This window comes from Vipera berus (genome assembly GCF_964194415.1).
Source record: "Vipera berus genome assembly, chromosome: 4".
Lineage (NCBI taxonomy): Eukaryota > Metazoa > Chordata > Lepidosauria > Squamata > Viperidae > Vipera > Vipera berus.
In genome coordinates, this window is record NC_138206.1 from 88512528 (window position 1) to 88529287 (window position 16760).

The 16760-nt window shown below is 50.5% G+C and overlaps 1 protein-coding gene across 1 annotated transcript; it reads right to left on the bottom strand.

Moving 5' to 3' along the window:
• Window positions 1-10859: 10859 nt before the first annotated feature.
• Window positions 10860-12430, bottom strand: LOC308668006 (ensconsin-like; the record flags this gene model as incomplete). The annotated part of the gene is given in 3 exon segments (XM_081327668.1): window positions 10860-10999; window positions 11002-12070; window positions 12257-12430. Coding segments are annotated over 3 exon segments (1383 nt in total).
• Between the last annotated feature and the right edge of the window lie 4330 nt (window positions 12431-16760).

Sequence of the window (16760 nt, forward strand, 5' to 3'; positions counted from 1 at the left end):
AGTGATGATTGTTGCACCGGCGAGGATCCTCCACTCCGAAGAGTTTTAGAGGGAGGTTTAGCCGCCATCTTTTAATCCTCAATTATGACGCACTTTCAATTAAAGTTTAAAAAGTCCAACAAGTTAGAGAGTACAATAAAATAGTCCTCTTCACCTTTTCCTCTTGTACCGCTCTGCCTGCTCCTTTAAATCATAGTCCTTTCATCAGGCAGGGCTGGTTCGCAGACGCCTGGCTCTGCTCCAGGAAGTTCGGAGCAGAGACGACGGCCAGCTGGGAGCAACCCAGGCTTCGGGGGAGTTCGATCCTTCAGCCGCCCAAGCTCAAAGCTCAGGCGGCCTCGGAGAACTCTACCCCTACCTGGGGCCTCACCCCCTCCTCTTCTCCCGAGGAGGGGGCTTCAATTTCGCCCGAACAGCTGATCGACGCTGTTTCAGGCAAAAAAACAAACAGCTGAGCCGCGGGCAGCCAGGGGAGGCTGTCTTCAGCGCCGCGCCGCCAGCGGAAGTCGCGAGTGATCTTTCAAGTAAGCCGATATCTTTGCCATCTCTGCCAGGTCTGAAACCTTTAAAGTCCATTCTTCTATAGTCGGCAGTTCCTCCTTCTTCCAATACTGACCTATTAAGAGTTTTGCTGCCGTAATTAAATTCAACATCAACTTAGTGTCCACAACAGTAGCTTCTGTAATTATACCCAACAGAAAGAATTGCGGACAAAACTTTATCTTTTGCTTGAAGATCTTCTGCATATTCCACCAAATTTTAATCCAAAAGGCCTTAACCTTTTTGCAAGTCCACCATATGTGAAAATATGTTGCATCTTCGTCACCACACCTCCAGCATTTGGGCTGATAGTTCGGATACATACTTGCAAGCTTTTTAGGATCTAAATGCCATCTATAAAACATTTTATAAAAGTTCTCTCTTAGGTTTTGGGCTTGCGTAAATTTTACGTTCCTCACCCAGATCTTTTGGACTTTTTAATTGTGTTTCATTTTTTTAAATTGTGTTTGATGTAGACTGTTGTGAGGTCAAATAGATCTGGCAGTATACAAATCTAATAAATTAATACAGCAAGGGATCTTCTAAGGATACATATGTCTTTTAAAAGAGCCAGTTTGGTCTAGTGCACAGGTCGGCAACCTGCGGCTCCGGAGCCGCATGCGGCTCTTTGAGCCGTCTCTTGCGGCTCCTAGCCGCCCGGTGCGCGCGCACCTCTTCCAACGGGCAGTGGTGCGCGCGCACCTCTCCAAATGGAGAGTGGCACCGCCCGTTTGGAGAGGTGCACGCGCACCTCCCCGAATGGGCGGAGGTGCGCGCGCACCTCCCCAAACCTTTGGAGAGGTGTGCGCGTACCTCCGCGCGAATGGGCAGCGGTGCCGCTCTTTGAGGAAGCTGCCGCGGCCCGTCTGTGAAGCTGCCGAAAGCGGCAGCTTAGCAGACGGGCCGCGGCAGCTTCCTCAAAGAGCGGCGCCGCTGCCCCTTTGCACGGAGGTACGCGCGCACCTCCCCAAAGGTTTGGGGAGGTGCGCGCGCAACTCCGGTCGTTCGGAGAGGTGCACGCGCACCTCTCGGAATGGGCAGGGGCGCCGCTCTTTGAGGAAGCTGCCGCGGCCCGTCTGCTAAGCTGCCGCTTTCGGCAGCTTCACAGACGGGCCGCGGCAGCTTCCTCAAAGAGCGGCACCGCTGCCCATTCGCGCGGAGGTACGCGCGCACCTCCGGTCGTTCGGAGAGGTGCGCGCGCACCTCTTGGAATGGGCAGGGGCGCCGCTCTTTGAGGAAGCTGCCGCGGCCCGTCTGCTAAGCTGCCGCTTTCGGCAGCTTCACAGACGGGCCGCGGCAGCTTCCTCAAAGAGCGGCACCGCTGCCCATTCGCGCGGAGGTACGCGCGCACCTCCGGTCATTCGGAGAGGTGCGCGCGCACCTCTCGGAATGGGCAGGGGCGCCGCTCTTTGAGGAAGCTGCCACGGCCCATCTGCAAAGCTGCCGAAAGCGGCAGCTTTGCAGACGGGCCGTCGCCGTCGGGCAACCGGGAACCGGTTCCATCTCATTTTTAAAAAAAATGGCAGCCGCGTGCGTCCGCGCATGCGCAAAAAACCTTTTTGCGCATGCGCGTGCATGGACACACGCACGCGGCTCCCTCTTTTTTTAATTTGTGATGGAACCGGTTCCCAGTGGCTCTTTTTCTTTTTTAGGTTGCCGACCCCTGGTCTAGTGGTTAAGAAACCAAGCTAGAAAGCAGGTGACCATGATTTCTATTCCCACTCTAGTCATGAAAGTCAGCCAGGCAACTGTGCGCCGGTCACTGTCTCTTAGCCTAACCCACTTCACAGAGTTGGTTTGGGGAAAATAAGAGGAGGAAGAAGTGTTGGACATGTTCATCACCTTGAGTTAGTATAAAAATAATAAAGGGAGGATATAAATAAATAAATTATGTCTATCAGACCAATCCTTTTATATGTAGGTTTAGAAGTAATGTTACATACATTTTCCCCCCAAATAATTTAAAATCAATTTATCTAGCATTATAAGTAGCAGCTGTATTGTGTGCTGTATACAGGGATATGGCTACTCACACTTAAATGCATAATAAATCCTTGAGATAATATAAGTCCAGCTAATTTATACTTTTAGTATTATTATTTCTATTTCTATTCTATTATAGAATAGAAATAGGACTAGGACTAGAACAAAACAGAACAGAACAGAATATTCTAATGTGTGCATTTCTACATCCAAATCAAACATACTTGTCACAATGCTGGCTTTTCCCAGCTCATCTTCTGTGATTAACTGGTCTATCTATGTTAGGTGTTTGTAATTCACCTGTAAATGGTGGGTGTTTCAGTAATGTAATCCATCTATATACTCCTAAAATTCTCATTGTCATTCTTATGTATTGAAGTAAATAATATGGGCTGTTATAATTGAATAATGACTGTGTTGTCTGAAAGTTAATTGCCTGTCTGGAAGTTTGCAAGCTTGTATTTTTGGGCAGGAGAATTGTTTAAATTTCATTGGCTGCCGCCTATCGGCGGTCCGTATAAATAGATGTCAAGGAGGCTCTTAGAGCTGCTTCTGTGCTAACTTAATAAACATTCTGTTACTTTCACCTTTGCCTTGTTAATGCCTCCAAAAATCCCAGTATTTAATAGTGGTGACGAGGATGGGATGTGCTGCTAAGGAAGACAGAGCCAAGAGTCACTAGGGGAAAGACCAGTCATCAGCCCCTTGGTAGGAACCACGTTCCCCCCCTCTGCCTGCCAGCAAGCCATGCTGGAGGCATCTGCATCCTAAGGGACCCGTCCCTAGGATCAACACAGAAGCCCTTAGCAGCACAAGGCATTGAGAGGTCAATAACAGCAAACCCTGGCCAAGGTCGGCAAGCTGTCAGAGTTTGATGTGTTGCACCCAGAGAGATGGAGCTCGTATGTTTCAAGGGTCGAGAACTACCTAAGAGCTAACCAAATTAGTAAAGATGGCTTAAAGGCTGCAACGCTACTTTGTGTGTGCTGCCAGGAGACATTCGACATAACCAAAAACTTAGTCGCCCCAGCAACTGTAGTCAGTTGCCTACATGGACCTCAAGAAAAAAACTCAAAGAGCACTTCGAACCAAAGCTCTCCATCATTGCATGGAGACATGCGTTCGAACAAAGGGAACAGCAACCGGGAGAGCCAGCTGCCGAATTTATGGCTGCACTACGACAGGTGTCCAGGCTCTGCGAATTCCCACACCTAGAAGAAAGGCTCAGGGACCAACTGGTATGTGGCTTGAGGAACAGGGATCTTCAGCAGAAGCTGTTTGCGAAGGAGACCTTAACGTTCCAGGATGCTTTGAAAGAGGTAATGGCAGAAGAGGCAGGGGAGCCATCAAAGCTTTACGGCCTTCCAAAAATGTTCCGAACCCAAGAGCCGACAACATAGATGAGGACAATGAGATCGACCGGCTGCAGAAGCTACCAGAAAGAGGGTGGTGACTGCTTGACAAGGCAGTTATCTTCACCAGCTGTGTGGGCTGTGGAGGTCGACACTGGCACTCTGAGTGCAGGTTCCATACGGCAGTGTGCCAGGCATGTGGCAAACAAGGCCACATCGCCATCGTTTGTAAAGGTCACCAGAGGGACTCTCTACAAGAAGAATTCCCCAGGAAAGGTACAGGGGACCCAGGGCAAAACAGAGTTGATTCTTGTTCCAGTAGAAGGAGCATATTTAGAACAGGAGCCCATCGCCCCCTAAAAGAAAAGCTTAGGCTCAAAGTCAAACTTCAAGAAATTCCATGCCCCATGGAACTGGACACAGGGTCAGCCTTATCCATAGTTTCTCAAAGAACTTTTAACCACATTTGCAGTCGCAGCAGCAAAAGAGTTAAACTCAAGCTGACAAATCTTGTGTTAACGGATTTTCAAAACTCCCACATAGCAGTTAAGGGTGAAGCTACGTTTAAAGTACAGTTCAAAGAGTTTGAGGGTCGGCGCTCAAGCCTCATTGGGTTAGACTGGTTTGATGCCCTAGGCATCCTTGTGACTGGCATCAACAAAATGCAAGCAGCGGACCTGTCATCAGTCTGCAAGGAATTTGCTAATGTTTTCACCCCCAGCTTAGGCAGGTACAAGGGAGCTCCAATTGCCATCCACCTTGTTCCAACCATAACCCCAATCAGGATCAAGCCTCACAGAGTGCCTTTTGCCCTCAAACCTAAAACTGATGCAGAGTTAGACAAGCTGGTGCAGCAAGAGGTGTTCCAGCCAGTAGATAGCAGCATGTGGGAAACTCCCATAGTAACATCACTTAAATTGAACAATGAGGTGCGCATCTGCGTGGACTATAAGTTCACTGTAAATAAAGCACTTCAGCAGCATGCATTCCGGTACCTGTAGTCAGCCATATCTTGGCATCATTACAAGGGGGGTCGTGTATTTGCCAAATTGGACTTGTCACAGGCATACCAGCAACCGCCTGTGGATGATGCCACTGCAGAAGCCCAAACTATAGTAACCCACAGGGGAGCATTCAGGGTTCGTTGCCTGCAGTTTGGGGTCACTGTGGCCCCAGGTCTTTTTCAGAGTGTGATGGAGTGCACACTCAAAAATATCCCAGGTGTGTGCCCTTATTTTGATTGTCCTCATAGCTGGGGAGTCAGAAGAAATATTGGCTGAACAGCTCAGAGCCATCCTTCAGTGTTTCCGCAAAGCAGGGCTAAAGCTTAAGAGGGACAAATGCCAGATAAGAGTGAACTCCACTGAGTTCCTTGGGTTTCGCATAGATGCCGCAGGCATACACCTCACTGAATCCAAGCTCAAAGCTATTCAGCAGGCTCCCAGACCAAAGTCAAAAGGGGAGTTACAGGCATTTTTAGGTTTACTCAATTTCTACCATGCATTCCTTCCACATTAGGTTGCATTAGCGGAGTCCTTACACAGGCTCTTAGATAAGAAGGCACAGTGGCAGTGGACGAGTGTCTACGAGCAAAGTTTTAGAGCAGTCAAATCACTGCTGTCATCATACTCCGTCCTAACACATTTTAATGAGAAGCTGCCTATCAGTATTGCATGTGATGCCTCTCCTTATGGAATAGGAGTTGTCTTGAGCCATCAAATGGCCGACAGGAGCCAAGCTCCTATAGTTTATTATTCAAGGACACTGTCACAGGTGGAAAGAATTATGCCCAGAATGATAAAGAGGCATTGGCCATCATGGCCAGCATCAAACAAATTCATGACTTGCTTTATGGTTGCACATTCATGGTCTTTACAGACCATAAGCCACTTCTGGGTCTGTTCACTACAGACAAACAAACCTCTCAGATCTCCTCTCCACGGATGCTGACGTGGTCCATCTTTTTGTCAGCTTATAGTTACAGGCTAATTCATAAACCTGATAGGGAAATGGGACACACTGACGCATTCAGCAGGCTGCCCCTCTCTCACTCAGAGCCAGACCCCCGCACCTGCTGCACGCATACTGGCAATCCAGGACTTGCCAGAGTCTCCCCTTCATACAAGGGATTTGGCTGCTGAAACAGCCTCTGACAAAATGCTCAGTCACTTTTTGAAATGCGTGCTGAGGGGGTGGTCAGAAGCTAGTCTGGGGGCAGATTTTCATAGTTTCAGTAGAAGGAAGGATGAGCTGTCAGCTTACAAGGTCTGCATTCTTTGGGGAAGCCGGGTAATAGTTCCAAACTCTATGAGGGCTAGAGTCTTAGTCTCTGCACAAGGGACATCCTGGAATAGTCAGGATGAAGGCACTCATCTACTTCAGCCCCCTTTCACCCAGCTTCGAACGGCCAAGCAGAGAGCATAGTCAGGACAACCAAGGAATCGCTAAAGAGAATAGTGTCTGGCAATTGGCATCACCAACCGGCAGTCTTTCTGCTCTACCAGCACTCAACCCCCTGCTCTTCAACGGGCTGCAGCCCAGCAGAACTCAGATGGGGATGATGGCTAACTACAAAGCTGGTTTCAGCCCCGTCCGACGAATCACCAGAAAGAATGAGTCCGGAACGAGAGCTGGTTCTCCTGAGCCACGTTTATTACCTTCACAAACAGTCACTCGAAGACAGACGAAGTCAGCGTTGATTCCACAGCACAATCAACGCTGCTAAATAGCCGGCAAAGCCGACACCCACCACCACACCCCTAATTGCATAACCACGCCCTCACCCTACTTAACTACCACCCCCCTTGGCTCCCATCCTTTGGCACCCGCCCCAGGCACGTATCCTCCCTGGCCCCGTCCCACCACCATTGCAGCCGGTAAGCCACCCCCCAGCCCAAACCGCCCCCCTCTCCCCCAGAGCTCCGCACAACCTCGCCTCCCCCCTCAGGTCCCCAGACCGCCATGAGTTGCGCCGCTCGGACCATCCGCCGCTGGTGCCTGTCACGCAGTCCCCTGGCAGGCAAGGAAGCCGGCAGAGCGTCAGAATGTGTCAGTGCCAGTGCGTGTCCTGAGCCCCTCCCCGTTCCGCCGGTAGGCTCTGCCGCCTCCTGGTCCACCCTTGCGCCCGTCCTTGTCCCGCTGCTCGGGCGCTGGGCAACTGCCGGCTGCGCCTCCGTACGGCTGCTCCCTGGCCTTCCGGACGGCCCCGGAGGCTGCTGGGCCGCGTTGGCGGCCGCACTCTTCCCCGGCTTGTTGGTGGGACGCGGGCGCCGGCGGCTGTTCCCGGGACCCGGCAAGATGCCCTGTGGCCCCTCCAGGTGCCGGGCGGGTGGCTGCTGAGCCGACTCGGCGGCCGCACCCCTCCCCGGCTCGTCAGGGGGATTTAGGTGCCGTCGGTTGCTTCCGGAGGCCGGCGGGTCGCTCCGCGGCCTCTCCAGCTGATGGGCGGGTGGCTGCTGAGCCGTTTCGTTGGCAGCGCTCTTCTGCGACTCGTTGGGGAAACGCGGACGCTGGCGGCTGTTCCCGGGAGCCAGTAAGGTGCTCCTCGGCCTCCCCAGGTGTTGAGCGGGTGGCTGCTGGGTTGTCACGGCGGCTGCACACTTCCCCAGCTCTTCTGGAGACCGCGGACGCCGGCGGCTGGTCTCGGGGGCCGGTGGCTCGCGCGGCCTCTCTGAATGTCGGGCGTGCCGGGCCCGACATGCCGCCCCCCCTACCAAGGGTCCTCCTGCAGATGTAGGGGGCAAAGTCACACAATCACTCACCCCGCATACACCACCATTTCCCCGACCTCCCAGCCTGTTAGGGTGAGCACGGTGGAACGCCCGAACTAAGCGTGGGGCGTGGACGTCTTTCCCCGACACCCACATTGCCTCCTCCACCGGGTACCCCTTCCACCGAAGTAGGTACTGTAAGGCGCCCCTCCGCACCCTGGAGTCAAATACCTCCTGCACCTCGTACTGGTCGGCATGAACTGGCCCGGGGCCCCCCTCCCCTGCCACTGCAGTAGCCACGGGAGCAGGTTTTAGCAGGCTACTGTGAAATACCGGGTGGACCTTACCCAAGAACTTTGGTAACTGCAGTCGCACCGTTACCGGGTTTACCACCTGCACCACCCGGAACGGCCCGAGGTACTTGGGCCCTAGCTTACGGCATGGGACCTGTAACCGTAAATACTTGGTGGACAAGTAAACCAGGTCCCCCACCCGCGGTGTAACAAAGGGCCTTCGTTTCTTGTCTGCCTGTGCTTTGGTTGCAACGGCGGACCGATCCAATGCTTCCTTCGCTGCCCCCCATGCGGCCTCGATTTGTCGCATCCATTCCCGCGGTGAGTACGTAGGCCCCTCCTCCTGGGCGCATTCAGCGAAGGGGACGAATTCGTGGCCGGTGACCACCCGGTATGGAGAGAAGCCAGTACTGCTATGAACCGCATTATTGTACGCCACTTCAGCAAGCGCTAGCAGGTCCACCCAGTCAGTCTGCTGGAAAGAAACGTAGCTCCGTAGATACCGTTCTACGGCGGTGTTGGCACGTTCTGCGGCCCCGTTGGTGCTGGGGTGATAGGCCGTACTCAGCCCCTGCGACGAGCTGATATGACACAGGAATTCTCTCCAAAACCGAGCCGTGAACTGCACCCCTCTGTCCGAGATGACATGGCGCGGCACCCCGTGCAGTCGGTACACTTGTGTAACAAACAGCCATGCCAGCCGACGAGCTGATGGCAATCCCTTACAAGGAACAAAGTGTGCCTGATTGGAAAACAGGTCGACTGCTGTCCAAATGACGGTGTGACCCTTGCTCTCTGGGAGGTCCACGACGAAGTCCATGGCTATGTCTTGCCATGGCCGGGTCGGGTCAGCCACCTGCTGCAGCAACCCCAAAGGCTTTCCAACCTGAGGTTTGGTAGTAGCACAAACATGGCAGCGCCGTACATACTCCTCGATGTCGCTCTTCATGCGGGGCCACCAGAATTGTCGGCGTGCCAGATGTAAAGTCTTCACGAACCCGAAATGTCCCGCCTGCTTGGCGTCGTAACAGCCAAAAAGAACCCGTGACCGCACAGTTTCGGGTACATACAATCGTGACCCATGCCACGCCAGGCCATCCCGCATAGTCAATAGTCCCGGATTACTCCGCAGCCAAGCGTCCTCCTGCAGGGCCCTTTGGATTGCCTGGTTCAAACCCTCCTCGGTCACCTGTCCAGCGCTCTCTGTTCCAACCCCCTCCTCCATCAGTGTTGGGATAAGTGCCTGTACCACCTCCTCCCTCTTGCTGTCAAACTGCGGCATGCGGGATAAAGCATCCGCCAGAAAGTTCCGTCCTCCCGGCACATACTTCAACACAAACCGAAAGCGACGGAAGTACAACGCCCATCGGACGTGCTTAGGTGACAAGCGTCGTGGGGTCTGTAGGGCCTCCAGGTTTTTATGGTCTGTCCACACCTCGAATGGACGGGAGGCCCCTTGCAAGTGGTGCCGCCAAGTCTCCAAGGCCCAACGTACCGCGAAGGCCTCCTTCTCCCACACCGCCCAGGCCCGCTCGGTGGGAGTCAGTTTTTTGGAGGCATAAGCGCACGGTTGCAGGACCCCGGAACCGCTCCGCTGAAGTAGGACGGCCCCAAGAACAACATCGCTCGCATCCGCCTGTACTACGTAGGCCAGGTCGGGGTTTGGGTGCCGCAAAATGGGCTCCTTAGCGAAGAGGGACTTCAATTCCTCGAAGGCCCGCTGACACGCTGTGGACCACTCCAATCTAAACCCTGCCCGTGGGCGTATTTTCAGTTGTCGTGTGCGAAGGAGGTCTGTTAACGGCAGGGCGATGGCCGCGAAGCGTGGGATGAACTGTCTGTAGAAGTTGGCAAAGCCGAGGAAACTTTGCAACTGTCGACGGGTCCGTGGAGCCTGCCACTGTTGAATAGCGCGTACCTTTCTGGTGGCCCAAATAGGATATAAGGAGTTGGACGACATTCACCACTAAGAATCCTTTTAACTGCGAGTTTCTGATGCTCATTCAGCAGAGGGTTGAAAAAGTCACAGTCTTGTCTATTCCAAGTTAGAATTCTATTTATTGTTTGTGTGGCAATAGTAACTGTATCAGAAACATCTTTTTCATTTTTTGGCATTTGTTTTTCCTTTTTTATCCTTTCTTCCTTACTTCCTTGGATAACACTTTGTTTTGGAATGCTGTAAGAATATTCTGAATCATGCTGCTGCTTAATGAATTGTGGTGATTGCACAATAAGAACATCAGGAAACAAAACCTTTGCTCCTAAATGGATGGCTTGTTCTATTGCATGATGACATCCTCTGGTTGTTATCCTGCTATGAATAAATTCCACATTCATAGGTTCAAAATTATATGCCTGTTCAAATTCTGAGTTGAGTTTCAGGGTAACATCTTCATCATGAATCTCAGCAATATATGCAACATAGTGGATTATCTCCTCTGAATAGTCTTGGGTCTTCAGTATCACTTTGTCACCAGGGAATAATGAAGGGCGGCCTTCTATGACCCCTGGCACTTCAAGTACTAAGAGATTTCCATTTTTTTTCAAAGTGACCCCACACATGGCAAACTCCTTTAGTTCTGCCTCTGAATGGATTTCTTCAAGCCACAAAAGAGTAGAAAAGTTTGTTTTAAAATTAAGTAGAGTTAAACCCTCTCCAAGTTCTGGATAAAAAATTAATATATCAGATTTCTTTTCCACACATTCTCTAATTCTGTCTGGAATACTGAACTGTGGAAGGAAGTTTGGCAGCTGTCTTCTTGACTTTCTTTTCAAATGTGGTAAAATCACTGTTGCTTTTGCAAACTGGGGTTCAGAAATGGCTTGACATTTTTTCTGAAAATACTCTTCAGTAGCTTTTATCAATGACTCTTCTTCTGTTACTATAGTTGCTTCAAGATACCGACCAATAATGCAGTCAGAAAAACACAGCAACAAAAGTTCTTTGCAGCGGCCAGGATTTTTTCCAGTGCATACAACCATTATAGAAGTCTTGCTCCCAGGAGATACAGATATGCTTCTGTTAGATCCTGTGCCTGCTTCTGAACTTCCTCCTCTCGGCGCGCTCTTTCCTCAGCTATCTTTTGCACCAAGGCCTCCTTCTTTTGTCTTTCAGTCTCTGCTGCCTTTTTCGCTCCTCCTCCCGTTCTCGTTGCTCCCGGGCGAGTCGCCTTTTTTCACTAAGCAACCGGGTTGCTTCTTCTGGATCTGTTGTCCCCGCTGAAAATTTGCTACTGATGGGTGATGGTGAAGCTGCTGAAGGAACAGAGGGCAGAACTGGAACAGGACTTTGAGTAGACTCTGGTTTACAAGGCTCTTCACTTGTAGCTAGTCTGGGACTTGAAGCTGTTTTTTTAGACTTTTGTCCATCTACCTTCTCGGATTCCTGCAGTGTTTCCTTTTTCTCATTTTTTAGTGGACGCATGTTGCCAGGGGAAGGAGGGCGAGCTTGAATGGAAGGTGTTTTGGATGATCCGGGTAGCAAAATGATCTTTCTGGGTGTTCCTGGCAGAGCAGGCATTGATCTGGAAGCATGCCAAGCAGCTGGTTTATTTCTGAAGGCAGATGGTGAACGAGTTCTCTTTTTACCAGATGAAATATTAATTGATGAGAGTCCCCTTTCCTTTCCTTTCCTGCTACTCCCAGCTGAATGTGCAGTCCTTCGCCGTCTGACCTCAGGGGCTGTGCCAAACAGTTTTGCTCGGTCTGCTGGACTATGGCAACTTGTGGCCTTGAAGGAGAGAGGGCTGATTGGGCTGCAAGATGCTGCATCTCCAGATAAAGTTGCTACACTTTTACTCCTGGCCAAGAATGAATGAGTTGGTGTCAGAAGCCTGCTAACAACGTTGCTTTTCCATGGACTGGGACGTGGGGCGTGGACGTCTTTCCCCGACACCCATGTTGCCTCCTCCACCAGGTACCCCTTCCACCGAAGTAGGTACTGTAAGGCGCCCCTCCGCACCCTGGAGTCAAATACCTCCTGCACCTCGTACTGGTCGGCATGAACTGGCCCGGGGCCCCCCTCCCCTGCCGCTGCAGTAGCCGCGGGAGCAGGTTTTAGCAGGCTACTGTGAAATACCGGGTGGACCTTACCCAAGAACTTCAGTAACCGCAGTCGCACCGTTACCGGGTTTACCACCTGCACCACCCGGAACGGCCCGAGGTACTTGGGCCCTAGCTTACGGCACGGGACCTGTAACCGTAAATACTTGGTGGACAAGTAAACAGTGGAGTAGCTCCATTCCTCACCGCTGTCCTCCGTGTAACACCGCTCTCTCCACTCCGTAGACGCACCTTTGGGCCGGGTCGTCTGGCCCTGACTGGGTCCTTTGTGTTCCCCAGCGGAGTGTGTCCACCAATCGCCGCTGCGGCCCCGCACTCCAGTCTCCTGAGGCCCCAGACCAGGGCCTTCGAGAGGGGGAGGCCTTTCCTTCCGCCGCACCGAGGGCAAAGCCTCCTCCCCCACCTCAACCGACTCAAGGAGCCCAGCCGTAGCTCCAGCCTCCTCCTGCGCTTCAGCCAGCGGTGAAGCATCCTCCGTGCCTTCCGCCATAGCAATCTCCCAGAGAATGCTCTCCACCAAAAGTAAAGGAACGCTGACTTACTTTCAGCCCCGTCCGACGAATCACCAGAAAGAATGAGTCCGGAACGAGAGCTGGTTCTCCTGAGCCACGTTTATTACCTTCACAAACAGTCACTCGAAGACAGACGAAGTCAGCGTTGATTCCACAGCACAATCAACGCTGCTAAATAGCCGGCAAAGCCGACACCCACCACCACACCCCTAATTGCATAACCACGCCCTCACCCTACTTAACTACCACCCCCCTTGGCTCCCATCCTTTACACCCGCCCCAGGCATGTATCCTCCCTGGCCCCGTCCCACCACCATTTCAGCCGGTAAGCCACCCCCCAGCCCAAACCGCCCCCCTCTCCCCCAGAGCTCCGCACAACCTCGCCTCCCCCCTCAGGTCCCCAGACCGCCATGAGTTGCGCCGCTCGGACCATCCGCCGCTGGTGCCTGTCACGCAGTCCCCTGGCAGGCAAGGAAGCCGGCAGAGCGTCAGAATGTGTCAGTGCCAGTGCGTGTCCTGAGCCCCTCCCCGTTCCGCCGGTAGGCTCTGCCGCCTCCTGGTCCACCCTTGCGCCCGTCCTCGCCCCGCTGCTCGGGCGCTGGGCAACTGCCGGCTGCGCCTCCGTACGGCTTCTCCTTGGCCTTCCGGACAGCCCCGGAGGCTGCTGGGCTGCGTCGGCGGCCGCGCTCTTCCCCGGCTTGTTGGTGGGACGCGGGCGCCGGCGGCTGTTCCCGGGACCCGGCAAGACGCCCTGTGGCCCCTCCAGGTGCCGGGCAGGTGGCCGCTGAGCCGACTCGGCGGCCGCACCCCTCCCCGGCTCGTCGGGGGGATGTAGGTGCCGTCGGTTGCTTCCGGAGGCCGGCGGGTCGCTCCGCGGCCTCTCCAGCTGATGGGCGGGTGGCTGCTGAGCCGTTTCGTCGGCAGCGCTCTTCTGCGGCTCGTCGGGGAAACGCGGACGCTGGCGGCTGTTCCCGGGAGCCGGTAAGGTGCTCCTCGGCCTCCCCAGGCATCGAGCGGGCAGCTGCTGGGTTGTCACGGCGGCTGCACACTTCCCCAGCTCTTCGGGAGACCGTGGACGCCGGCGGCTGGTCTCGGGGCCGGTGGCTCGCGCGGCCTCTCTGAATGTCGAGCATGCCGGGCCCGACAGCTGGACCATCTCCATTCAGACCGAGTTGCCTCGGATTCCCCACAGCCAAAGCCTTTCAGGCAATTGCAAGTTGGTGACCGGGTTTGGGCAAGAAATTATGAGCAAGGGGCACCATGGGCGGTAGCTGTGGTTTGTAAGGTGTCAGAACCACTTTCGTACGAAGTGGTCCTGGAAGATGGTCAAGTGATCCACCATCACATCGACCAACAACACTGGCGACTAGAGAACCCGACGCTGGCTCCTCACAGAGATGAGAGCCAAAACCAGAAACAGCATGACAGCGGTTTCACAACGGACTCTCAGACTGCTGGTGGGACTCAGGAAGTCGTGAATGGTAGGTTAACTGGGAGTGAGGCATTCCCAAGCAATGAGACTGCACCCATTGAGCGGGACTTACAGAGAGACCAGTGTTCCAGCTCATGGGAAACCGCTCTGTCCATGGACATTGGCTTAGGTCTACCAGGACAGACCAGCCAAAAGGACACGAGTCTACCCATAACCAGCGGGTCAGAGAGCCCCGGTCTACCCAGCCAAGCGAGGGAGCTGGTAGACTGGGAACCACCAATGGCTGCAAGGGGTTCAGAGAGGTCATGAAAGCCACCGAAGTACTTGCAGGACTATGTTCATTCTTTAACTGTGAACCATATAGGGGGTAGTGGTGTTATGTATTGAAGTAAATAATATGAGCCATTATAATTGAATAATGGCTGTGTTGTCTGAAAGTTAATTGCCTGTCTGCAAGTTTGCAAGCTTGTATTTTTGGGCAGGAGAATTGTTTAAATTTCATTGGCCACTGCCTATCGGCAGTCCGTATAAATAGATGTCAAGGCGGCTGTTAGAGCTGCTTCTGTGTTAACCTAATAAACGTTCTGCTACTTTCACCTTTGCCTCGTCAATGCCTCCAAAAATCCCAGTATTTAATAGTGATGTTCTTTAACTGGGCAAAATGGTGCATCATATGGCAACAATTTTTGAATCAAGCCTAATGGACTAACTTACAAAATGTCTCCAAAATCCAGGAGCCAAGACTTTTGAGGTAATGAAATTTAGGAAAATTATGGCTGCTTCAGTGTTATTGGCTGCTGCTGCATGTGATCTTTTTAAACCCTCCTTGACTTTTCCCAGTCAATGTCACAAACCTTTGCTCCCTACCCCATCCAGCAGCAGCCACATACCTGCCTTCGGGAAAGGAGAGGGAGAGAGAGATGGGGGATACCTAAAACATTTTGTATAAAAAGTGAACATTCAAAAAGTTTTTTCCTACCCAATAGAATTTTGTGAAACTTGACAAATATTGATAATACTGGTAATATTCACAATCAATATTTTTACAAATATTCTTGTAAACATTGTAAAAATTGTAAGAAATCTTCCATATGAGGAATGCATTCTGTCCTATACCAAAACTGAAGACAAAGTAAATGACCCTAATCTTTTTTGTGTGTTATAGCCATGACTTCTCACTTTTATAAAAGAAAAAAAATCAACATATAAGGGAAATACTGTAATAATTTATTCAGTATTTCAATGGATCTTTTTTTAAAAAAATAGAGCATTTTTGTAGACATAGGGAAAACAGCAAAACAAATATGGAAAACTGTGTATCATATACCAAACTAAATCCAATAAGAGTAAAAATAAATTGAAACCAGAAACTGCCTTAATCTAGTAAATTCTGTATTATAAATTTGAATCTTAGAAGATTATATCTTTATCAGTAGAATGGATAATTGTTTCCATAAGACTGGCGGCCAAGGCTCTAGGCTGGATTTATTTTTCACAATGAAGCATAAGGGCTTAATTTTAATCTAAGAGATGCCACCATGAGATTTTCCATTAAGATTCATGGAGTAGGTGGTATAGATGTTGTCCATTTCATAAGTAAATTGTTCACATTTGAAATAATATTTAAAAATAATATAAACATTGATTTAAAAATAATCTTACAGTAGCTTCTTAGTTCCCTGCAGTTCTACTTGTAGTTGTATTTTCAGACAGCAAAAGAGTCTCTAAATGATCCAAATGTTCATAAAAGCCAGGTAGAAGCTTTGCTATCTTCTAAGGCAGGGGTCTTCAAACTTGGCCTTTTTATGACTTCTGGACTTCAACTCCCAGAATTCCTCAGCTAGTCCCACTGGCTGAGGAATTCTGGGAGTTGAAGTCCACAAGTCATAAAAGGGCCAAGTTTGAAGACCCTTGTTCTAAGGCATTGACAGCACCAGAGGTTCTTCTATTAGAACATCATATGTGTTTATTTAGGTAAAATTAAGTAACATATGTGATTTATAAACCACCTCTGTTTCCCCCAAATGGTTTAAGAAATCTTACTGACAACATTTTGAAAAAATAAGTATGATCTGTAGATGATTTTTTTTTAAATAAATGCAAGAGATGATATAATGATGTGGGATACTATGAAACCATGCATTTGAGTGAAAATAGCTACTCCAGAATATTCAATTGTTAAATATTTATTGAGTACTTTAATACTCTGAATTTATTTAGTACTCTTGGAACACATATTTTTGGTCATTGTATATATTTGAGCGATTGTCTTTCCCCGATTTCATCTGTCTATCCCATTTTACAGAACAGATATGATGGTTTCCATTGGTTAGGGAGCTACATTTGGTGGGCTCTTATCAGTGAGTCTTTTCTGCTAAACAAATTCAGTTCTGAGATGTAGCTGAGGGCAACCATAACAGAATCTCAAGGTTTCAGGTTAAATTGGAAAACAAAACAAAATCCAACAACCCCCTCCTCCAAAAGTAGACACATTTTGTACCTTGTCATGAAAACTATATTGATATGTTTATAAAGTCCTCAGGTCTTGATGTTGACTTGAGGCAAACTGATGAAATTAAAAAAAAGCCAGGAACTTGAAAATACTTTATATTTTTAAAACACAATAATTGGTTTTGTCTTAAGTCAGGAATGCACAGCAGTTTACAGTTACATCAACCAGTTTTGTCATATGTCAGTGTCTCCACCAACTTCTAGCATAATTTTTATTTGCAAGAATGCCTTGCCTTTTCATTGGCTCCCTTGTTTTGCATAGAATATACTTAACCTGCACAGAAAAAAAGAAAAAAAAGTTAAGCGAAAAGGAGAGTCAAAACACGTTAAAACAGAAGTGTTGACAAGAAACTTGATTACCATAG